This window comes from Hypanus sabinus, chromosome 5, assembly GCF_030144855.1.
Source record: "Hypanus sabinus isolate sHypSab1 chromosome 5, sHypSab1.hap1, whole genome shotgun sequence".
NCBI lineage: Eukaryota > Metazoa > Chordata > Chondrichthyes > Myliobatiformes > Dasyatidae > Hypanus > Hypanus sabinus.
Genome location: NC_082710.1, coordinates 21946171 through 21972392, shown reverse-complemented (window position 1 = coordinate 21972392; position 26222 = coordinate 21946171). Strand labels below are relative to the sequence as shown.

General features: G+C 39.3%; 1 protein-coding gene across 6 annotated transcripts in view; it reads left to right on the top strand.

The window, feature by feature from the left end:
* Positions 1–26222, top strand: part of pja2 (praja ring finger ubiquitin ligase 2) — a 56450-nt gene that overhangs the window by 10052 nt on the left and 20176 nt on the right. For 3 of the 6 annotated variants that reach the window (XR_009512128.1, XM_059969500.1, XM_059969501.1), the window contains 3 exons: positions 14192–14383; positions 21595–22651; positions 22985–23167. Coding sequence is in view for 5 of the 6 variants with exons in the window: in XM_059969500.1 (XP_059825483.1) it covers positions 14194–14383; positions 21595–22651; positions 22985–23167 (1430 nt within the window). In the remaining variant the exon portion in view is untranslated. The remainder of the gene's footprint in view (positions 1–14191; positions 14384–21594; positions 22652–22984; positions 23168–26222) is intronic. The other 3 variants (XM_059969505.1, XM_059969504.1, XM_059969502.1) reach the window with 2 other exon arrangements.

Below are 26222 nucleotides of genomic sequence, written 5' to 3'. Positions count from 1 at the left end.
ACTCCTAATAACGAAGTTAAATAAAACTGTTTCACAGCTCTCAGTTCCAGGTCTACCCAAATTGGCCGATCATTCCTATCACCCCAATATAACCAAAAGGACATTTATCACAAATTAACTGCCCAATAATACATTCTTAGATTAGGCAAAGCGAGACCTCCATCCTTTTTCAACTTTTGTAAATGACATTTACAAATTCTTGGTCTTTTATTATCCCAAATAAAAGATAGAATAATAGAATCAATCCGATCAAAAAAACTTCTTAGTCAAGAAAACAGGAATATTCTGAAATAAGTATAAAAATTTTGGTAAAATCATCATTTTAACTACATGAATATGACTAACAAATGAAAATGTAAGTGGGTTCTATTAAATGAGTTCTTCATAGAGTCCACTGAAGGAGGAAAATTGGCTTTATAAAGATCCTTATATTTTTTAGTAATTATGACACCTAAATATCTAAAAGAATCCATAACTTTAAAGGGAGTATTATCACATATAGAGATAGATTCATTTAAAGGAAGTAATTCACTTTTACTAAAATTTATTTTATATCCTGAAAAATCTCTAAATTTCTCAAATAATTTTAGCAAAGCAGGAATAGATTCTTCAGGCTTAGATATATATACCAATAAATCATCAGGATAAAGAGAGATCTTGTGCATGGTCTCATTCACAAAAATCCCATGAATATTTTTGGCTTCACGAAGAGCAATAACTGGGGGTTCTAATATTAATTTAAATAACAAAGGACTTAATGGACAACCTTGTCTTGTCCCCCGTGATAGCTGAAAAAAAGGAGACCTACAGTTATTAGTAGCAATAGGAGCTTTATATATAATTTTAATCCAATTATTAAAATTAATACCAAAACCAAATTTTTCTAGAACATTAAACAAATATTTCCATTCGACTCGATCAAATGCTTTTTCAGCATCCAAAGACACAGTGCATTGTGGGGTTTTAGAAGAGCACGAATATATAATGTTAAATAGTTTCTGAACATTTGAAAAAGAATAACGACGCTTTATAAAGCCTGTTTGATCTTTAAAAATGATTTTACCCAAAATACTCTTCAACCGATTGGCCGTTATCTTTGAGAGAATCTTAACATCAACATTCAATAATGAAATAAGTCTGTATGAGGCACAATCAGTAGGATCTTTATCCTTTTTGAGAATTAAAGAAATAGAAGCCTTATAAAAAGTAGAGGGTAAATCACTTTTCACAAAAGAATCTTTAAACATCTCGAACATATATGGAGAAAGCAATTTTCTAAATTTTTAGTAAAATTCTACAGGATAACCATCAAGGCCTTACCAGATTGCATTGGAAAAAATAGCTTTATAAATTTCGGATTCAGTAATTTAGGCATCAAGAGTTTTTTGATCCTGAGCAGAAATTTTAGGAAAATCAATCTTTTGTAAAAAAAAAGCATTCATTTCAGAAGAATCTACTGGACATTGAGATTTATAAAGTTCAGTATAAAAATCTTGAAAAATCTTATTAATTTCTTCATATTCCCGAGCCAGGGTACCATCCTTTCTATGAATTTTCAAAATTTGCCTTTTGGCACCAGTCGATTGTAATTGGGATGCAAGTAGTTTATGATTTTTATCTCCAAACATATAAAATTGGCTCTTTACCTTAAGTAGATAACCTTCAATTGGATGAGTTAATAGGTTATATTGTGATTGAAGTTCCACCCTTTTTATAATGTCAATATTAGGGGAAGTCACATAGATATTATCTAAATCTTTAATTTGCTTTGAAATTTTATCTAATTCTGCTTTAGTCTGTTTTTTAAATTTAGCTGAATAAGAAATAATCTGACCACGTAAAAATGCTTTGAATGTATCCCATATAATTAATTTGGACATGCATCCTATATCATCAAAAAGAAAAAAATCTTTTATCTGGCTTTCAATAAAACTGATAAAATCAGAGTTTTGCGATAAAATCTGAGACAAGCACCATGGTGGACGGGCAAAAATGACATAATCAAATTCAAATTCAAAGGACAAACTCAAAGGCGCATGATCAGATATAGCAATATTCACAGTTTTTAACATTAGGCAAAAGGCGGGGATCAACTATAATATAATCAATCCTCGAATATTTTTTATAGACATGCAAAAAAAAGGAATATTCTCTGTTATCTGGGTGCAAATGCCTCCATAATTCGATCAAACCAAAATCAGTCAAAAAGGAGTTCATAAATGACGCAGAACGATTTAGAAGTCGCTGATTAGTTGAGCTCTTGTCAATCATAGGATTTAAACAACAGTTAAAATCCCCACCCATTATCAACATATTGTGGCTACCCACTTTCTGCGCAGGCGAACTGGCTCACAAGTAGCCAGCACATGGGGGGAGACTTTGGTAATGCACCTCTGGCGTCATTTCGCCCGGAGAGGGCGGGCGCTAGGGATTAAATGCCAGTGCCGCGAAGTTTGAATAAACTAGTCTCAAAATGACTTACCGACTGTGTGTCGTTATTTTAGCGCTGTGTGTAGCACATTGCTACATTGGTGACCCCGATGGTCCACACGGGATTTGGACCAAAGATGACTGACTCTTCATCTGTTCCTGCAGTTGTGCTAAAACTGCCAACTTTCTGGATGCTGCGACCACCCGTGTGGTTTAGCCAAGCAGAAGCCCAGTTCCAGATTCAGCAGATATCTTCTGATTCCACGTGTTACTATCACGTGGTGAGCGCCCTTGACCAGGAGACGGCCGCCCAGGTTGCTGATTTCATACAGTTGCCCCCGGAAGAAGGCAAATATGAAGCATTCAAAGCGCTGCTCATTGGGACCTTTGGCCTCTCACGGCCAAAGCGGGGTGCTTCACCTGGACGGTTTGGGAGACAGTCTGCCGTCAGCATTGATGAACGAGATGCTGACCCTGGCTGACGGACACAAGCCCTGCCTCATGTTCGAGCAAGTGTTCCTGGAGCAACTGCCCGAGGACATACATCTGCTGCTGGCCGACGCAGATTTCAGCGACCCCCGGAAAGTGGCGGCCCGGGCAGACGTGGAAAGCCAAGGGGGAGAGTGTGGTGTCCGTCGGTCAGATTACCAGGCCACACGCCCAACAGCAGACCAGACCAGGCCCAGCAGGGGGGCGCACACAACACAGAGGCAGGAGTGAGGATGACAGTGAACAGTGGTGTTTCTACCACCAGCGATAGAAACCAGCTCCAAGGGGAAGAACCTGCAGCAGTCCTGGATAGACTAGGTGAAAGGCTCGGCAACTTGGACCCCGTACCGACTTCACAGCACGGACGGACCCCGACCCATGTACCCAAAGACCTGCAGCACTGTAAGTTTGTGTTTGTATGAAGGGGTGGACACTGGGCACCGCTACAGTAGCTGTACAAGGGGCCATTCAAGGTGATCAACAACAACGGGTCCACGTACGTTCTGGACATTGAGGGGAGAGAGGAGGTTTTCACGGTGGACTGACTCAAACCAGCCCATGTGGACTTGGCGCAGCCAGTCGAGGTTCAGGCACCATGGCACAGAAACAGACCTCCCAAACAGAGATCCAGACTGTGGACATTGGGGGGTGTATTGCCGGTTCTGGGGGGGGGGGGGGGGGGTTCTGTGGCGACCCACTTTCTGCGCAGGTGAACAGGCTCACAAATAGCCAGCGCGCGGGGGGAGACTTTGGTAATGCACCTCTGACGTCATTTCCGCCCGGAGAGGGAGGGCGCTAGGGATTAAATGCTAGCGCTGCGAAGTTTGAATAAACTAGTCTCAAAACGACTTACCCACTGCCTGTCATTATTTCAGTGCTGTGTGTAGCACATCGTTACAATATATTTATTTAAATTGGGCAATAAAGCAAATACTTTTTTAAAAGAAGGATCATCTAAATTAGGACCATAGAAATTGATCAAAACAACCTTTCTATTACAAATCACTCTTTTAACAATTAAACATCTACCATTAGAATCTGATTCAATATCCTCTTGAGTAAATATATTAGAATTAATAAAGATAGATACGCCTTTAGTTTTACTTTGAGAAGTAGCATGGAGCTGTAAGCCATTCTACCATCTTAAAAAAAACTATTTTGATCTCCCGCCCTATGTGTCTCCTGAGCAAAAATTATATCAGGTTGGAATCGGTTAATTATTTTAGAAGTCTTTTTAAGTTTAATAGGATGATTCCAACCACGTACATTCCAACTTATTACATTAATCCGTTTAACTGCCATACTATAATTTTATTCTAATTTACTTTATACATGCGCAGAACACATACCAATACGGGATTATCAAAGATGGTCGTGATGAAGAATACAACCATATAGAAAACACGCATGCTCTGGAACCACCCAATGGGAAAAAACTCCTAACTCTAGACCCACCAAACAGCTTTTCAGATAGTTCATTTGGTAGTAACGTCAGTAACGGTGACAGTTATAGCCTGAACAAAATCCAGTACAGCTTTTGGGTCAAAGAAAGTACATGGAGAGAATTAGGAAAAAACTTTCATTCTTGTCAAGTAACTCAAAGAGGGAAATCGTTTCTTATCATATGCTTGTTTCATTACCAAAGCAAATCTTGATCTTTGTTCCCTTACTACTTTTGGATAATCTTCATAAAAATGGAGCTCAGACTCGTTGAATTTGAAAACTCTCTGTTTTCTTGCCTGTCGCATTATTTGATCTTTAATTTTAAAGTGATGAAAACAAACCAAAATAAATCTTGGTCTGCTTGAATCTTTAAATTTCGAAGTAGACAGTCTATGTGCTCTTTCAATAGCAGGCAGCTTTGAAAAAATAGTCAGAAATAGAGTATGAAAGAGCTTACCAAAGTAAGCTGTTAAGTCTCCATTTTCAGCTCCTCCTTGCAATCCAACAATTTGTATGTTGTTTCGACGAGACCTAGTTTCCAGGTCTATAATCTTATTTTGATATTTTTCCAAACAGATTGTAGTTTCAGACAATTTTTGCTTAGTTAACTTCAATTCCTCTTCATGTTTCGTAACTTGAGTTTCCACATCTTTAAGTTTTCCAAGAAATAACTTCATTTCATTATTATTCTTTTCCAGTTGATCCTTAATTGCCCTATTCTGATCTTGAATTGAATTCAGTGTCCGAACGATATCTTCAGCCCATGATGGCGTTTCATCAGATCTTTCCTTCGGCATCTTTCCTTTTCCATTACCTTTGTCAATAGGTTCATGTGGATTCTTCCCACTTCTCATAGACATAGACATATTACTCCCCTTCAAGAATCAGCAATTAAAAACTTTAAATTCAAAATTTAAACTGGGGGGGAGAGAGAGAAAACTAAGAGCAGCACAAAATTACTGCTACTCCGTCGACAGACAGAGGCAGTCTCCCTCCATTAGTTTCAAGAGACCATGGATTTGCGCCTTTGGAAAGTTTCCAGGGTGCAAGCCTGGGCAGGGTTGTATGGAAGACTGGCAGTTGGCCATGCTGCAAGTCTCCCCTCTCCACACCATCGATGTTGTCTAAGGGAAGGACATTAGGACCCATACAGCTTGGCTCTGGTGTCGTCGCAGAACAGTGTGTGGTTAAGTGCCTTGCTCAAGGACACACACACAGCCTCAGCCAAGGCTCGAACTAGCGACCTTCAGATCACTAGATGAACGCCTTAACCACTTGGCCACGCGCCAACACAGAAATCAATTTAAAGAATGCACTTTACACTCTGTTGGTCTATACTGCAAGGACATAACTTTCCATACTTGGGCAATGCTCTTCCATTTCTTGGATAACTGTCATCTGTTCATTCAAAGTAAAGAATGAATTAACCTAACTCTAAATATGAATACAGGATGCCATTTCATGAGGCCATGTGGGCTTACTCAGTCTACTTCACCAAGTGAAATACAATGTCTTTTTGCAGCTTTTGGAGTCCCTGTCATCTTTATACTTATTAGTAATAGCTAAATGGTCCAAAGGCAAATAATCATGATTTATTGTAGAGGTAAAGCTTCCACAAAAACTGGCAGTGACTCTGACATTTTACTCCCTGGGCTGACCCAGTAGCCCATGAGATCCCTTTGAAAACGTGATGATGATCCCGGTTTATTTCACTATGGGATGCCAACATCAGCAGTTCATGCCATTTTCCATGGCTTGCTGTTTGAGAAATGATTTAATATTCACGTCATTATTGGGAGAGAATTCAGAAGAGGAAAAATAGACCTTTGTTTGAAACACATCTTTCAATAGCACCAATATCACGTTCCTTTTATAGGGCCTGCGTGTGTCTCTCAGAAAGCGATGTTGTGTTTGTAATTGTTTAGCTTAATATGTCAAATTGGTTGCAGTTACCATTGCAGTTTCAAATGAGACCATAAGTATTTTGGTCAAGAGAAATTATGACTGTAAACCAAGAATTATGAGTCTTGGGAGATAGATACACAGTATTGAAAACAGGTCCTTCAACCCACTGACTGTGTACTGGCCATCAACTGCATAGTTATATTAATCCTACTTTAATCCTGTTTTCCATTTTCTCCACATTCTTGTCATTTCAAAAGATTCTGTCACCCACCTACACAAGGATGATTTATAGTGTCTAATTGCCTTCCCAATGCATGTCTTTGGAATAGCAGAAGTAACAGGAACACCCAGAGGAAGTCCATGCAAATCACAGGGAAAATGTGCAAACTCCACAAGGGCAGCAGCTGAGTCAGGTTTCGACTCTGGTCTCTGGCTGTGAGGCTGCACCTTTGGTTCTGGCATAATGTTGCCTTTATTAATCAAGAGAAAGTTAAATACCATCCTGACCTTACTGCAGATCCTTAATACTTTGTAAGTGTCCTGACCTTAACATTGACTGCTGAACTAGACAGTCTAAACATCTCTGAAGTTTGTAGTTGGGAAGCTGTACATCATGATAGGAATTGACACAAAGATAGAGCAGACGCTTATTGTGAAAAGTAGAGGTAGTCACCAGATAATGTTGAGTAACATATTTATCCATTTCAATTATGATAATGATTTTCTCTCAAATATTTTCCATTTGAAGATGGTTTATTTAATGTTTTAGAGCAACTGGAAGCTGAATCAGAAATTTAGACTGAGAGAAAATCTGTCCACTTTAAGCAGAGTAACTTTCTGGAAGACAATAGTTGTAGTATGACAGCACTGTGAAAATGGCAGTAAATGATAAACTTACTGAAGATCATAATCAGGGTATTAAGTACCCCCGCAAGTCTCTGTGATTTGATAATGAGCAAGGATGGATATTGTGGATGTGAAAATATTTCTGTTTTGAAATTGCAGAACTTAGTAATTTTAGCCAGTCACAGCTGTTATATATGTCCCAAAATTGATCCTTCAGGAATAAGACCCAACCCCTGCTCAAATTATTTAGAAATCCAGCAAATCTGCACTCATAATCACAGTCCCATCAGCAGTTAATGAAGAGCAGTTGGGCTGCACTCTGCTGTGTTTAGCAGCCCAGGTGATCTACTGTTGGTATATCCTGAAAGGTTGAAACATGGCATGGAATTCCTGATGCTGACAGTGTGGACTATGTGACTTCTCAGCCTTGTCATCTTCCCCTTACTTAGCAGCTTGTAATTGTCATGGTGCAGCTTTTACCCTGTTGCTCCTGTTGTCTCGGTTGCGGTCCTCACGTTTTATAGGCAGTGACTGAGCATGTCTAATAGCAAAATTATGTTTTATGCAGCAGATTACATTGTGGAATAAAGCATCATCTTTGTTTGATGATTCATAAATTGAACATCACTTCCCTGCACAAGCTCCAAATTGCTTGATTCCCTTAGATAAGTATAATTATCTTGAATGTATTAAGGAACTAAGTATCCTTATCTGTCTTGGATAGAGAATTTGAAAAAGAAAGCACCACCCACTGAATGAAGAAATTCTCCCACTTTTGTCCTGGATGCTGTCACCTTAATTTGAGATTGTGACCACTGAAGAACATCATTCTTGCACCTGTGTTGTTAAGCTCCAAAAGAATTTTGAATTAAAACAAGAAATGCTGAACATGCTCACCAGGTCAGGCAGCAACTGTGTTGAGTGAGACAAAAGTAACATTTTAGCTCAAAGGTTTTTCATTGGAACTGCAAAAGGGAGAAAAAAGTTAGTAAAGAAAATTGGGGAAGTGGATGATGGAAGTCTGTGTCAAGGATTGCCATCGTGATAAATTTCTGAAACCATCAAATAGGGTTGTTAGTGTGAAAACAAACCAAACACATATGATATGAAATCAAATCAGACAGGAGAGGAGAAAACAAAGAGAGCTTCAATTCTCTTTAGAATCTCATTTTTCAATGGGATTACCTCTCACTCTCAAGAGTATAAGGCTAAGTTGTTTAATCTATCCTTGTACAATAAACTTCCCATCTCAGGTATCTGACTGGTGAAACTCTCTTATACTCCCTGTATTGCACATATACCCCTCTTAGGAAAGGAGACCAATTTAGTGCTCATTTTGCAGTTGCTCTCTTACTGGGTGCTAAACATCTTAGACTCAAATCTTTTGCTGTAATGGCCAGCATCCTAATTGTGTTCATAACTACAGTCCGGAACTTGATGTTAACTTGGACTGTGTGCATGGGTAGCTCCCTTTGAACATCAACATATTTCACTCCTCCAAATATGGCATTTGTCAGTAGTTGTGGGCTAGAATAATCTTCAGGTGATAAGGTGTTAGAATGAGCTTTACTTTGTCTGTAAAAACAGTATGAGACTTCATTTGAGACTGATAACAATAAAAATTATTTTATGGGAGTGTAGTAATGTTTATCACTCATGTTTATCCACTGTTCTTTAAGGACCAAAGCATAGCTTCCTACAAAGTGCTGGAGAATGAATTCATATGTACTAAGCTTTGCGTTGCCTCCTCTGACCTGTGCCCAAACAGATCTAGGCTTATCAAGTTGAAGTTTAATTGTAATTCAACCATATACATGAATACAGCCAAACTAAAAGGCGTTCCTCCAAGGCAAAGGTGTAAACTACAGTATCAACTGTCTCACACAGCACATTCAGCACATCTAATTAAGATAACAGAAAAACAGTCTCAAAAGAATAGCCCCTGTCACTAAGTGCTGTGGCATGCAGATTGATAATGCATGGGGTGTTGACCTGGAGACACATTTCTGCAAGAGCAAGCACGTGACAGTCCTAATCGCACACTAGTGCTGCCACAGATGAATGCAATCCAGCTTGTCTTCTACTGAGCAAGCTCCGGAGGGCAGCACTCAATCCAGCACAGATTTGAGCTGTCTCTCACACCGCCTCCGGCATCTTCCATAGGCACCTGCAATAGGCAACCCTGTCACACGAGAGTCTAGTTTGCGCAAATGATGCCATGCAGCTCTCCTACTGTGAGTTTCACCAGTGAACTGGACTTGCAGTATTCTATATTACTGATATCCAGCAGGGTCTTGTGATCACAAGAAAGGTGTCCAGGAAATTCATTTGCTGTATCCATTTTACTGTACACTGCCTCCAAGCACCAGCTCTGACGCCTTCCTCCTTGGGTAGACGTAGCAGGCAGTGCGAAACAAGTCCAGCTGCACTGCCATTGGCTTACAGCTCTTGATGTTCTCAATATCCAGCATTGTCTTGAACTTGCACAAAAGATGTTCGACTCCAAGCAATGAGGGAGATTGAAACATCGAGACAAATGTAGAAGTTTGGAGATTGTTTGGGTGTTCCAGTGCTCTGCAGTCTCTGGGAGGATTCAGGGTGACAGAGGCAGAGTGTGTGAACCTCGGAGTGGGCAGGCTGCAGGACAGGCACAAGCCACTGATTAAAGCAAAATGGGAGATTGTAACACCGAGGTGAATGTGAATAGTGAACACCAGCTGGCTGTCCTTGACTCTATCAGAGAGGGGAGAGCCTGCCACTGTGCCTGGAGAATGTTACCCAGGTTTACTGTGTTTTGGATATGGACTTGGACTATAAACATTTTTTCAGTCTTGTGGTTCTTCTTATGTTCTGTGTTTTTCACCTGATCTTGTTTATTGTGTACAGGAAGGGGGACTTGGGGGTTGATGCGCTTAGTCCGTTTTGTTTCTTTTGCATAGAAGGAGGGATTTGGGGGTTGATGTATCTGTTCGTTTTGTTCATTTTTTTATGCGGGAGGAGGATTTCACGGTTGATATGCCTGTTCCATTTTCATTCATTTTTTTTGAGTGGGGAGGGGGGATTTGGCGTTTGATGAATGTGCTGCCTTTCTTTCTTGTTTTCATGGCTACCTGGAGAAGAAGAATTTCAGAGTTGTATACTTTGATAATAAATGAACCGTTGAACCTTTGAGATGCAAAGGATGAATAATTAAACCTTTGGTCCTGGAGAAGCTTCCGCGACTGAGTGTGCTGCCATCTTATCTTTGCTAGTTCTAGGCAGGTGTTCATTATTAATTAGTTTTGAATGCCACATTATTTTCCAGGATGCAAGGGAAGAGTCAAACTACAGTGTGAGTGTGCACCAAGTGAGCTGACAGTCTACAGATTATAATAGCCTGGCTATAAATGCAGATAAGGGGGTAATGTTTTTTAAAATTTAAATACTTTACCAATATAAATGTCACTGATAGGGCTGGCATTAATAGCCCATCCTCATTTGCTTTTGAAATGTTGAGGCATAGCCACCAGTGCAGAAGTTCTCTTGACGGTGCACCCACAGTGCTGTTGGATTAGAAAATTTGAGATTGTATCTGCATAAAAGTGAAGGTACTGCATTAGAATTCCAAGAAGGAATGGTGTTTAACTTGGAGGAGAAATAGCCAGAAACTTGGTACCTTTGTCATCCTTGATTGCAGCAGTCAGAGTTTAAGGAGTTACCGTTATAGTAGGCTGATGTGTAACTAGCAAATTTTGTGATGGGAGACATTCTAGCCGTGATTGTGGATGGGATGCTAGTCAGCTGGATTCCTTTACCAGAATGGATTTGGACTGGGTGAGTGTTGTTGGAGATGCACTCATCCAAAAAGATATAGTTGCCTTGAACATGGTGGAAAGACTTTTGGTGTCAGCAGGTGAACCACTTGGCACAGGAGAGCGAAACTCTGAATTGCGTATGAACCACAATATTTATGTGCTGCCCAGTTTTGTAATTATTAGTGATGACCTCCAGGATGTTATAGCCATAGTCATCCCATTGAATACTTGGGCCAGATGGTTGTGCACTTGTAATAACAATACCCATTTATCAACCAATGCCTGGAGATTTTCCTTGGGTAATTTTGCATACAGGTGTGGTCAGTTTCTCTTAGGAGTTGCAAACAGAATTGGAATTAATCAGTGAACATCTCCACTTCTGATGTAATGATCATTTGAAGCTGTTGAATGTGGTTTGGCCAAGGAAGCTGTGCTGAGGAACTTCTGCAGGGGTGGGATGTTTGACCTCCTGTGGCCGGCCACAGCCATTTTCCTGTGTGAGATATGATTTCAGCCAATTGAGTACTTTCCCCTTGAAGACTTTTGACTTTAGTTTTGCCAGAGCCCCTTAATACCACAGTGAGTTAAATGCTGACTTGGTGTCAAGGGAGATCATTCCCAACTCAGTTCACCATTTGTAAAAGTAGAAAGTTCTGTGACTGAACTCATTATCCAAGACCATTGCAATGAAAAATTTCATTATTTTTTTCATTACTCTTTTTTTGATTACAAAGTGAATTGATATCGTCAGTGGATGCATAAATATGTGCATTAATGCTGTTAATGCAGTTCCACTCTGCATTAACAACATGTTTGACAACCTAGTAGTTGTAATTTTTGAAATGTGCAAATAGGTTTTCCTCCCAAGGTTTGTCTGTATTTCTCTTGAAAACTAATTGCATATTTCTACCATTCCCTCTGTGGATGAGAGCAATATGGACATGGTGCTGCTTTTCTGAAACAGATAGGCTGCCTCAACTGATCTAGTATGTCCAGCTCTCCACTCTTTCATGCATGATTCTACTTGTCACTATGAAACAAAATGTGGTTCACCCAGATAAGGATGAAGTAAGTGAAACATGAGCACGTTACATAGATTGATTAGGTATTTCAAAAAGGAGGTGGAGGTTAGATGTTCACATTTAGCATTCACTAGCTAATAAAGTATCTTAAAACTACATAAGCCATGACCATACTTGTGATCATGACTTCAGGAGGGCACGGAGCGACCACTCCCCGCTGAACATCGATGGCTCCTCGGTAGAGATCGTTAAGAGCACCAAGTTTCTTGGTTCTCACCTGGTCCCTCAGCTCCATAGCAAAGTCTCTACTTTCTGCAAAGGCTGAGGAAAGTCCATCTCCCACCCCCCATCCTCATCACATTCTACAGGGGTTGTATTGAGAGCATCCTGAGCAGCTGCATCACTGCCTGGTTTGGAAATTGCACCATCTCAGATCGCAAGACCCAGCAGCAGATAGTGAGGTCAGCTGAGAAGGTCATCGGGGTCTCTATTCCCACCATCACGGACATTTACACTACACGCTGCATCTGCAAAGCGAACAGCATTATGAAGGATCCCATGCACCCCTCATACAATCTCTTCTCCCTCCTGCGATCTGGGAAAAGGCACTGAAGCATTCGGGCTCTCACAACCAGACTATGTAACAGTTTCTTCCCTGAAGCTATCAGACTCCTCAATACCCAGAGCCTGGACTGACACCTTACTACCTTATTGTCCTGTTTATTGTAATGCCTGCACTGTTTTGTGCACTTTATGCAGTCCTGGGTAGGTCTGTAGTCTAGTGTTTTTTTTTTGCTCAGTGTTGTTTTTGTATGTAGTTCAGTCTAGTTTTAGTACTGTGTCATGTAACACCATGGTCCTGAAAAACGTCTTATTTTTACTGTGTATGCTACTTAGCAGTTATGGTTGAAATGACAATAGAAGTGACAACTTGACTTGAACTTTGTAATCTGATGCTTCAGTAAAATTACTTGGTTATTGTTTGATAATCATTTTCCTGCAGTAAAAAAACCTGTTAGTTTAACAAATTTTAAAACTATTTATGATTGAATTATGTTTTAAAGAAATGTGATGCTGACTGATTCTAGTCTATGCTAATCCCTTTTCCTTGGAACTAGTCCATATCCCTCTGACTCTCCTATCCAAGTACCTGTCCAAATGCTTTTCAAACATATAATTGTATCTGCCTCTACCAAGTCCTCTGGTGGCTTATTCCAGATGGCCACCATCCACTCTGTGGAAAAACTACCCCTTCAGATTTCTTTTGAGCTTCTGCCCTCCCACCTTCAACCTGTGCCCTCTAGTTCTACACTTGCCCGAGAAAGAAGTCTGCCCATTTGTACTATCTTTGCCTCTTACAATTTTCTATTTATCTATGAAATCACCCTTCAATCTTAATATTCATTGAGAATAGACCCAGCCTATCTAATCCCTAAGAAAGTACAACTTACATAAATAGCTTCATCCATTTGATCTGCTATCGTCTCCAAATTGTGTATGTGTAATTCCAGGACTTCATGTTTCTTCAAGTTTCACTGTTGTTTCCCCTTCATAACATTAAACTCTAGATTCAGAAACAATGCCTTTTTTGCAAATGTCACCACAGTTAGTTAATATAGGCTTATTAGTTGCAGTCATGGGGAAGTTGTTTGAATCTATGATCAAGTTGAAATGATTTTAAACAGTGAGTTCTTGTGAACGTTGGAGTTATGGACCTGTAAATTCATGGCAGATTAATCAGATTATTTCTGTGTTTGAGGAGGCCATCAAAATGACATTCGATAATGTCTAATCACAGACAAGAAAAGAAGTCTTTGGCTAGACTTTCAGGTGTCCAGCTAGCCTACAGCCCATGTGGCAAGTTATAACCAGAACTCTGTATTTCAGATTTAAAACAGCTCATAAAGGTATCGAACTGTGTAACTTATTTTCTAAACAGAAGTCACTGTTTTGATTGAGACTGTAAAATAAAGCTCTCAGACATGTGATGCAGTTAAAATAAAAATATGGCAAACTTGCTGTTTAAAAATAATCGTTTTGGTCTTTTGTTAATTACTTTAAACCTACATGTAAAAAAATAACACACCCTCTCTTTGTTCTGCTTCAACTTTGTGCATACTTCATTTCTGTAATTTAAGATATGCTGAGAATTTGTATCTAATTATTAATTTTCAGTGTAGACGATGAAAAGTTGTTGAAATTTTTTAAAATAATTTTTTTGCAGCAGTATTAGCTAATTTTTTTGTTTGTTTTTGTTTGTAGTGATGGGTCAAGAATCTGGGAAGGCAGCTTGGCCCAGACCAGCAGGAGGTTATCAGACTCTCACTGGAAGAAGATATGGGAGAAGACATGCTTATGTTAGCTTTCGGCCCTCCATTGGCAAGCCATGGAAACATGATGAGCACCAGTGGGGAAGAATGGAGCCAAACACTGTTGCGAATGATAATGGTTTATGTGTGTTGTATTTTAAGTATAATATGTGCTGTCTCAGAAGAATTAAGTAGATTTGTGCTTTCAAAAATATGAGAAAATAATAAGATGCTGAAATGTTTGGAGCCATCAGATTTAAACCACAATTCTGTCAACCACATCTCATAATGATATATTAATACAAACAATTTATGAAAGTCATTGATACATGTATTCATTGAGTAGAATAACTTGTCATATTTGATTTTACCTTTAGCTAGCAGTTCAAATCTGTGACTATTAGAATTAGCCTTTCAACTTTCACCAGTACTGTTACAGATATTAATTTTGACATGTTTTTAAAGAAATCTTTTATTCAGATGTGATAGAAAAGTTGTCAAAGTGAATTCTCTGCTAGGTTCAGTGTTTGATTCGTATCCTAGGTTCATTCTTTCCTGAGATTGATTGGGAAATATTTTTGGCCTCCTACCCCATAGAAAATAGTTGAAACTAATATTGAATTAAACTAACAATGCATTGAATATTTTTTGTTCCTTTTCTCATTCTCACTTCTCTCTTACTGGGAAGAGAATTTTAGAAGTAATTGCTGACCTGCAGTAACAATGGCATCTATGCTTTTGTGGCTAGAGCTATAAAAATATAAGCACTGTTTTAGCCTAATTCATTTTCTAGTAAGATAAAAGGATATTTTGGAGGATTTCTAATGTAATGTCAGTGAGGTTTCTAAGAACTTACTGTCATCTCTAAAGTGGCCTTTGCACTACTTCTCCAGGGCAATATCAACACCATCATGAGTATAAATGTAAGTGATGAAAATTGTACAGTATGTCATTGGCACATATTATCCCATGATATCCTTGGCTAGGTTTTCAGCAACATGAAGGAGATTGCTACCCAGTCAAATGTTCTTTCACCCCTTTGAGAATTACAGTATTCTCTTCAACTGCTTCGGAACTATCTTGATTTTGACCTTTTTCAGAGGAGAAATCAATTAATGCAACTTGGGGTTGATTTGTTTTGTGTAGTAAAAGAAAATTACATTTAGGGTGTAAGAAGGAAGCTCTTAATGTTGGTTTCACTGGGCAAATTTGAATAAAATTTCCATGATATGTCTTAAGACAGGGTAGATGGAATAGGATTTGAATAATGCCGATGAGAAGAAATGGGTTTGTCAAGTGTATGACAACATAAGAAAATAGATGCCAGATGGGGCCACTCAGCCCCTCAAGTGTCCCTGCCATTCACAAGATGCTAGAGGAACTCAGCAGACCAGGCAGCACCTATGGAAGAGAGTACACTGGACATTTTGGGCTGAAACTGAAACTGAAACTTTGACTGTACTCTTTTTACATAGATCATACCTGGCCTGCTGAGTTCCTCCAGCATTTTGTGTGTGTGGCTCGGATTTCCAGCACCTGCAGATTTTCTCTGGTTTGTCCCTGACAATCAGTATACTTATGGCTAATATGTGACACATCTTCTCTGTGCCAGTTCCCCATAGCCTTCAATTCCCTGATGTTGCGAAAAATCTACTTGTATTCTCTTTAGGTACCCCAAATGATCTAGCCTCCACAATTCTGTGCTTGAGCATTTTAATGGTTGACCATTAATTCCACGCATGTCAGTTTTGCTTAACTGCCCCCTAATCTTTTTGCTATGCCTGCATGTTTGAGTTGTTCTCAATAGAGATGTTTTCAGTTTATGTCTCCTAAGGATCTGTTATGCCTGGATTTTGTTACCCAGATACTTCTATGTGCCAAGGAATATAGATCTAAATTTTTGAGCTACTCACGACAAGGAAACACTCTCATCCCATGATTTGACCTGGTGCTTTTACTGGAATTCTACCAATTACCAGATCTCAAATTCTCTTGATTGAATTAACAAGAGATTAGTGATCATGGGAATCAAAGGTGGGAACTTGAAGTGAAAATTGATAGCCAGTGTTATAATGAATAATCACAGCAACTTTTTAAAGTTCAATCTTCACATTTAAACTTGGATGTATAGAAAACATGCAGCAGCCTACAAAGCTGTGCCGAACATCTCCTTATCTTACCTAGGCTTACCCATAGCCTTCTATTTTTCTGAGCTCCACGTACCTGTCCAGGAGTCTCTTAAAGAAAGACCCTATCGTTTCCGCCTCCACCACTGCCCCCGGCAGCCCATTCCACGCACTCACCACTCTCTGCATTAAAAGAAACTTGCGCCTGACACCTCCTCTGTACCTGCTTCCACGCACCTTAAAACTGTGTCCTCTCATGCTAGCCATTTCAGCACTGGGAAAAAGCCTCTGCCTATCCAGTAGTTTTATGTGGCTGCATTGTGTTGCAGCCACCTTGACAGCAATATCCTGAGATTAGTGAACTCAGAATCAGGTATATTATACTTGCATAGGTCATACATTTTGTTGTTTTGTGACAGCAGTACAGTGCAATACACAAATGTTACCACAAATTACAATATACATTTAAACATACTTCTAAAAAATAAATGGAGCAGAAAGAGCATAATAGTGTGGTACTATTTGTTGTCATGAACCATTCAGAAATCCGATGGTAGAGGGGAGGAAGCTATTTCTAAATTACTGAATGTACATTTTCGGGCTCCTGGAAGAACATAGAACAATACAGGCCCTTTGGCCCACAATGTTGTGCTGACCCTTAAACCCTGGCTCCCATATAACCCCCCACCTTAAATTCCTCCATTTACCTGTCCAGTAGTCTCTTAAATTTTGCAAGTGTATCTACCTCCACCACTGGCTCAGGCAGTGCATTCCACTCCTCTGTCACTTAATTGATGTTAGGAATGAGAAGTAGACATGTCCTGGATGGTGTCCTTCATTATGGATACTGCATTCTTGAGGCATCATGATGGTGGGGAGGCTAATGCCCGTGACAGAACTGGCTGAGTTCACGACCTGCAGTCTCTTATGATCCTGTGCATTCACGCCTCCATACCAGAGTGTGATGCAACCTATCAGAATTCTCTCCACGGTACATCTGTAGAAATCTGCTCAAGTCTTTGGTGGGATTTGGTATGTCGAACTCCTAATGGGATATAGCCTCTGGCATCCCTTGTTCATAGACTGTGGTCTTCTCTCTCTGTGACGCTAAGGCTATGAGTACTGTTGTGATTCGTGTCTGCCAACTTTACAGTGATTTTGCCTGCTAATATGAATTGATACAGAGGCTTTGGGCCTGCTCCAAACTGTTGCAGTGATTTGGACCAAGGATTCGGTTTGGCTCGGAATGCTTTTGTTGCTGCTGCTCACAGCTATTTGCTTGATTTGTTTTGTGTTTTTTTTCTTTCTCTGTGGGCAGTGGGGGTCGGTCATAGTTTGTAAAATTGGGTGCTTTCAGGTACCTTGCTTTGTAACTGCCTGGAAGCAAACAAATGTCAAGGTTGTATAATTTATACATTCTTTGATAATAAATACACTTAGAATAATGCTGGGCCCAGGACAGATCTTTAGAGGTAGTGACACCTCAGATAAGCTGCTCACCCTGTCTGTCCACTGCTTGATGAGAACTGCTGTATGTTCTCCTGATTTCCCTTTCCTGAAGTCCACTACCAGTTCCTTGGTCTTACTGCAACACCACTCAACCAGCAGATCTACCTCACTCCTGCACGCATCTTCATCACCATCTGAGATTCACTCAGATCATATTATCATTAAATATTTGCAAGCTTTTCTTACTGTTTTGCAAAATGCTGTGAAGACATACAGCATTGTCATTTGTTATAATATTTTAATAGTTTAATTAAGATATAGTTACTAATTAACACTTTCTCCAGTCCTTAAACAGTTATTCAAGTGCGTTGTCATCTCAGATTTATTTCAGATTTCTCAACCTTTTAAAATAAATACTTAGTATTAAAAGGCAATCTTGTGAATGTTGTAATCTTCATTTTGATTTTTAAAATGTTTGTAGGGTAGTTGAAAAATCAGTGGCTTTACAATCTGGCTTGCTGCCTGCTTTGCCTACTTGATGATGTCATTATTACTAAAATCTCAGGATTCCCTGCTATCATTTCACCATTTCCAGCAAAATTCAAGTTTGTCTTTGAGGCAGTGAAGAGAGCAAGCAGTCATTAAAAATTCTAGTTTGATAATCTGTTCTGTACATTTGTACTGAATAACTAATTGTTTAGTATTTGAAAACTTACAGAAAAGTCATTTGTAGTTTAATTAAAGCTGGATACACAACTTTATGGGTTATGTTTAAAAAACCCTTATTGCCTGAATTTTCAGAGTGCATTGTTATGGATGTTAAATATGAATTTAGTAGACACTGAGAAATAAGTTTAGATGCCGGATTGTAATCTGACTCATACATGAGACTTGTCCTGGATACTACATAGTAAATGCAAGTTGATGCTTCAGATAAAATTTTAAATTTATTACTTTGTATACATAAATTACAATTTTTATTTTTCATTTTTGCTGGTAGCTTCAGCAGCAGGTTCTGGTTCCCCAGACTAAGTGACGCATAACTATTGGGCCACACATCCTCATCTGTGTGGCTTACTGATTGGGGGGGTGGGGGGAGGGAATGCTCTTCCTGTATCTTCCCTGTTTACCAATCATCCAGAGCCTTTCGGTTCTTTAGTGGAGTCAAACTCTTCATGACATCGTGAACGTAGTGTCCATAGGGTTTTCCTGACAAAATATGGATGTAGATTGCCAAGCATTTCTTCTGTGCAGAAATTTCTTCTCAGCACCATCTACCTTGAAGTCCAGTGCTGATACCACTACACCATCAGCTGGCCCAGAGCCTTTCTGTTATTTAAAGATTTGAGTTCATTTTGTATGTTCATGTCAATGCTGCTGATTTATTGACCATCTTTGGAAAGATTGAGGAATGAGGAACTTGTCTAAGAGAGGAAGCTTTTCTCGAGCTCCTATCATCACATAATAACACAAAGCCTAAATCTTCCAGATATTTACAACAGTATTTAACAATGTGCAACCAAGGATTTTGCAAGACCAGTTTAAGGTGATATGCTATTAATTTTCCATCTTGCCCAGTGAAGTTTGAGGTGACAGAGGTTTAAAATTCATATTATGTTGGACATCACCAAATAGCCTAATGAGGAATATAATTAATGGGAATGATAAGGATTGTTCTGGACTTGCATCTAGCTGGTCAAAGTTTAGAAGACGTCAAGCTTATTTATCTCAAGCTAAGCTTTTTCTATTAAAATTCTATACAGTTCCTCAATGCAATACAGTTCTTGCAAAATTATACCATGAAGTAACAAGTCTGTGCAATACAATTGACTTTATATTCGTTTTCTAAGTTTAAGCCTATGAGTTTAAAAAGAACATGAAAAAGAAGGCCTATATGATTCTAATGCTAAACCATTAGATTTTGAGGTAATTTGGATGGCAGATTAACCAAGTTTTACCATTTAATATTTTGATTTCTGCTTTTACCTCATTGCTAGATTTACTAAATCAGTTTTTAGTTACAGCATTGTACTGATGATGTCTGGGCTGACTCCAGTAACATGAGTATAATGCTCTTGTACTTCTTGCCAATATGCATATAGTTTAGAAATTAATAATTATTAAGGGTGTAATTGAGTACTTGAAATTAGTGCAAAGCGTGTACAATTGTAAGCATTTTTCATATACCAAAGCCCAGATTTATAAGTGTGTGCTGCCAGATGTGGTATGGATGTCAGATTGCTAGACTTTATTCTCTGAGTTGAAGTAGACTGATTGAAAGTGAGTGAGTTTTGAAATGTAGGCAAGAAGTGATCTGGATGGTCTATATAGGAATGCGGTTGTGTGGACAATGGTCAAGTGAGTTTTGGAATCACTTGTATATTTTACTACTAGAATATGAGTATTAAATGTATTGAAATTCCTACGGAGTGAAAGTGGCAGGTAGTCAGTTATATTAGGGCAGTAGATCTCCAGTATACAGCAGAACTCTGATAACTTGCTACCCCTTTGATCCAGAATTCCAACGCATCAGCTTCTGGCTCACGGGCCTTGATTCCTTAAACTCACTACGTTCAGTGGAAACTTCATTATGCTACTTTTAATATTTATTTATATTTCTGTGTATTGTCTGAATCAATGTTGGGATATAAATTGGAGTATTATCCAGTGAAGCAAAAGGCTGGAAGGTCTATAGTCCAGCACCAACAAATTCCTGAGGATGGTATCAAAGTTTTACTGTAAATTATCTAATTGATGTAAAATGACAATATGTAAACCTGTTTATTCTTAAACTATTTTATCTTCTGTAAGCTGAACTATTACCCCGGTATTTAGTTTGCCCTTAATTTTTATTACAGCCGTTTGTGAAGCAGCTAAAACAAGTGTCTTTGAAACTCCAGATGTATTCAGTTTTTGTTCCTGTAAATTGACCATACTAGTTACATCCACAGAAAACCATGTGAACTCCTAGCTATTCATTATGGTTTTCAATCTGCCTTCTTTCCATGTCAAGTACCCAGTATGTGAATGAAGTACTTCAAAGGAAATATAGCATAGTCAGACATAGTTAGTCACTCCTACCCTGTCCCAAATGGCTTCTATCCTTTAGCCTGATTTTACAACCAGTGGCAAAAATATAGGTATGCAAAAGAAAATACTGGAAATGGCCACCACAAGGGATAGCATTTGGGTCAGGAGGGGCTTAAACAGAAAAGTATTAGGCACTTAATGTTTAATTCAAATTTTATATCTCCACAATATTTTGACTACTTGGAACTGATTTGAAATCACTAAAACTAATGTCAGGTTGATATCAGGTTAGGATGTAGAGAGCAAGTAGTCATTATGATATTTATAAACTTCATACCTTTTATGGAACAGGCTGATTTCCCCCCCCCCCCCCACCCCCAACCAAATTGTACAGAAATAAGCATGGCTAGTGATGGCAGCTTGCAGGCCAGGAGTTTTCCTGTCTTGAGAAAAACATTGGCTTGGTGATACATGGTTGATGCAAGCACTTAACTACATTTTATTGCCTCCATAGGCAAAAACACACCCCTAGGTACTTGTGGTGTGGTATCTTATCGATTTAAATTTAAGCTAAAGCTGAAAGTGTGTCCTATGCCAAAGAGGAAGGGCAAAGGTTATTTAATGTTTGTACTGTGATTATTTTGAGTCAGCATTCTGTCGAAACAACTGCCTGTGAATATACAGAATGTACTTGTAGTGGCTTATTTAAAGTACTTGTGATTTATTTTTTTTCTCTCTGGTTTCTTCATAGCTGCCAGTGGAATCTTATCAACAAATGAATTGCTTTCACAACACACTGGATATGACCAAACTATGGATCCCAAAAAAGATGAGGATTTTGACCCTCAAAGGGAGAATGGATTTTTGTCATCGCCTTTGAATCAAAGACTTGCTCAATGTGAGTCCAATGAATTTGTTTCACCCAGTGGTACAGAACCATCAGGAGGTTACTTGGATAGCCAAAATGCAGAACCCTCCAAGTGGTCAATACCTAGTGATATTTTTGAGACCACCTCCGAAAATCAGGTTGGCATTGGTCTTGTAAGCATGGATTCATATGAATCAGAAAGTAGTGAAGGAGAGGATGAAGATTCAGCTACTCATTCCTGCTTACAGAAAGAAGGAAAACTTCAGAAAAGGTTGGACACAATGCTTTCAGAGTTAGAAAAAGGTGTTGACTATCTTAATGGGCTACAGTCCTACCTCTCCGCTGTAATCCATGATGGTAGCAACCAGCAAGTTGAGCCACCATGTTCTGTGGCAATGGATAATTTACCTGATGTGAACTTTGCCTTTAAAGAACATCAAAGTGAGTTGAAAGAGCACCAAAAACCTTTACCAGCATTAGAAAATGTGGAAGAAATGAATGGGTATGTCAAAATGGAGGAGATTAAGGAGAAAACAGAAAGGAATCTCGACAAGAACTCTCTGGGAGTTCAAACTGAAGGAAACATATTCTGTTGTATGTTAGAACAACCAAGCTCCTCAGAAATGGTAGTAAGACCGAAAGTTAGAAAGCAGAGAACTGACACCAATTCACTAAGAGATCTGCACTCACCTGATGATACTTACAGCCATTGTACAAAAGAAATGAAAAGTAACACGGGATGTTGTGGATCAAATATTGCCCTTTGGAATTGCATGGATAAAATCCATAATGATTTAAAATTTGAATCTGGATCTAACGTCAAGGGAACAACTGGTATTCACATAGAACAGGCTACTAACCAACAGGAAGACCCTGATGATGCCACAGATGACAGCTTCTGGGATGACTTTGAAAATGATTGTACTATAGGAGAAGAGAGGTAAGGAAAGCATTTAGTTCAATGGTTTACTGAAGGTATAAAAGATGATTTATTACTGCTCTTAATTTCAAATTTGGTGGCTTATAGTCCCCTTATCGTTCTGTTGATGAACTTTGTAATATTGTCCTTCAACTGGATTTATAGTTTTGCTTTTGTCATCTGAAAATTCTAAATATTGTGAGTTAACTGATCTCATTGAAGCTTAGTGAAAGGAAACAAACTTTGATCATTTTTAACCACATTAAAAAATGGCAATATTTAGCTGGCTTGTATTTCAAGGCACTAATTTAGCTCTTTCCATCTGTTGTTTTCCCACTCACCCACCTTAAAAAGCAGCTCATTAAGCAGTGGTGAGGAGTGGTCAGCGTTATGGACCTCTGATTTTGTCTTAGAAAAAATGCACTCTAGTGATGAAAGCTGGGAAACTTTATCAGGAGCTGATGAACAGACAACTGAACCAAACAGCATGAGTAGCAGCCTGGATGAAGATGCCTTTGAACACTGTTTTACTATAGGGTATGTAGCCAACTTCAGTTATGTTCACTTCTCTTCAATCCTGTCACTTCAGTGTTAAATTTTGATATTGTTGTTTTCTGCATTCAGCAGCCAGCCCCTTGTAGAAAAGGCATAATGAACTAGATTTTGCCTTTGTAAAATAATAAAAGTCCTTGGTGAGAGAACAACTCTTGTATGTAGCTTACTTAACAAAAAATATTGTCATTGGAGTACAACAAAGGCTTATGTGACTGATGTCTATGATGGAGGTGCAGTTGAATAAATGGTCTAGCCCATAATCGCAATAAAATTCCCTCATCACTGGAATCATAATATTAAAGTTATTCTGCACTCTTCTGAAGTGTAGCACTGAAAACTGACACAAAACCCAAGATGCAGTTTAATTAGTACTTTAGGGCATCCATTGTGATTTTCTTGTTCTTTTGATTTGGTATATTCTACGCTGTTGCTAGCAGTAGGTTATGCAACTCCAGTCTCAGTTTCTGTACTACTAAGAATTGCATTCTCTAATTCATACTGCCTCTCCTTATTCATTCTACTGATGTGTAACATTCTATTTTTCTATATTAGCTTGAGGATGCAACTAACAAGACAGATGAAGGGGAAATCAGATGTCACAATTAGAATCAGTTTTATTATCACCAGCATGTGATGTAAAATTTGTTAACAAAGTAGCAGCAGTTCAATGCAATATATAATATAAAAGAATATATTTTGTACAGTATACATATAAAATAGATTAAAATTGAGCAAAAACCAAATGCTGTATATTTTTTTAAAAAGTGAGGTAGTGTCCAAGGGTTCAATGTCCATTTAGGAATTGGATGGCAGAGGGGAAGAGGCTGTTCCTAAATTGCTGAGTGTGTGCCTTCAGGTTTCTGTACCTCCTACCTGATGGTAACAGTGAGAAAAGGGCATGTCCTGAGTGCTGGAGGTCCTTAATAATGAACTCTACCTTTCTGAGACACTGCTTCCTAAGGATGTCCTGGGTACTTTGTAAGCTAGTATGCAAGATGGAGCTGACTAAATTTACAACCCTCTGCAGCTTCTTTTGGTCCTGTGCAGTAGCCCCTTCATACCAGAAGGGGCTGTCAGAAGCAGCCTGTCAGAATATCCACGGTACATCTATATAAGTTTTTGAGTGTATTTGTTGACATGCCAAATCTCTTCAAACTCCTAATAAAGTATAGCTACTGTCTTGCCTTCTTTATAACTGCATCAGTATGTTGGGACCAGATTAGATCCTCAGAGATATTGACACCCAGGAACTTGAAACTGCTCACTCTCTCCACTTCTGATCCCTCTATAAGGATTGGTATGTATTCCTTCATCTTGCCCTTCCTGAAGTCCACAGTCAGCTCTTTCATCTTACTGATGTTGAGTGCCAGGTTGTTGCTGCAGCACCACTCCACTAGTTGGCATATCTCATTCCTGTACAGCCTCTCGTCACCACCTGAGATTCTACCCACAATGGTTGTATCGTCAGTAAATTTGTAGATGGTATTTGAGCTATGCCTAGCCACACAGTTATGTGTATATAGAGAGTAGAGCAGTGGGCTAAGCACACACCCCTGAGGTGCACTAGTGTTGATCGTCAGCGAGGAGGAGATGTTATCACCAATCCACAGATTGTAGTCTTCCAGTTAAGAAGTCAAGGATCAAGTTGCAGAGGGAGGTACAGAGGCCCAGGTTCTGCAACTTCTCAATCAGGTTTGTGGGAATGATGGTACTAAATGCTGTGCTATAGTCAATAAACAGCATCCTGGTATAGGTGTTTGTGTTCTCCAGGTGGTCTAAGCCACGTGGAGAGCCATTGAGATTGCATCTGCTGTCGACCTATTGTGGTGCAAGAGAAATTGCAACATTCCCAGGTCCTTGCTGAGGCGGGAGTTCAGTCTAGTCTTGACCAGCCTCTCAAAGCATTTCATCACTGTAGATGTGAGTGCTACTGGGCGATAGTCATTAAGGCAGCTCATGTTATTCTTCTTAGGCACTGGTATAATTGTTGCCTTTTTGAAGCAAGTGGGAACTTCCGCCTGTGGCAGTGAGAGGTTGAAAATGTCCTTGAATACTCCTGCCAGTTGGTTGGCACAGGTTTTCAGAGCCTTACCAGGTACTCCATCGGGACTTTCTGCCTTGTGAGGGTTCACTCTCTTTAAACATCGGCCTCTGAGACAGAGATCACAGGATCATCAGGAGCAGCAGGGATCTTCACAGCTGTAGTTGTGTTCTCCCTTTCAAAGTGTGCATAGAAGGCGTTGAGTCCATCTGATAGTGAAGCATCACTGCCATTCATGCTATTGGGTTTTGCTTTGTAGGAAGTAATGTCTTGAAATAGCCCTCCGTAGATCATACCTGGTTTTCTGGTACAGGCCTGGATTGCCAGACATGAATGCCACAGATATAGCCTTCAGCAGCCAACGTACCTCCTGCTTCACCCACAGCTTTTGGTTTGGGAATGTGGAGTAAATCTTTGTAGGCACACACTCATCCACACAGGTTTTAATGAAGTCAGTAACAACTGCAGCATACTCATCCAGGTCCGAAGATGAATCCCTGAATACATTCCAGTCCACCGACTCAAAGCAGTCCTGTAGGCGCTTCTGTGCTTCACTTGTCCATACCTTCTTGGTCCTCACTACTGGTGCTGCGGTCTTCAGTCTCTGCCTATACTCAGAGAGTAGAAGTACAGCCAGGTGATCAGACTTCCCAAAGTGAGAGTGTGGAAAAGCATGGTAGACATCCTTGATGGTGGTGTAGCAATGGTCCAGTGTGTTGTTTCCTCTGGTATTGCAAGTGATCTGTTGATGCTAATTGCTTAGTGACTTTTTTCAGACTGGCCTGGTTAAAATCTCCCAAAACAATGGTTATGTAAATACACCATTTACATCAGAAGGCCTTAAATAACGTAGAACTGTTTTGTAACTTATAAGATAATCAGAGAATATACTATGGTGTTGGTTGAATATTGATAATGGAAGAGCAAGCAATAGGAATAAAGGAGTCATTTCTGGATTGAGAGGCTGTGACTCAGCCTCTATTGGGATAGGAGTCC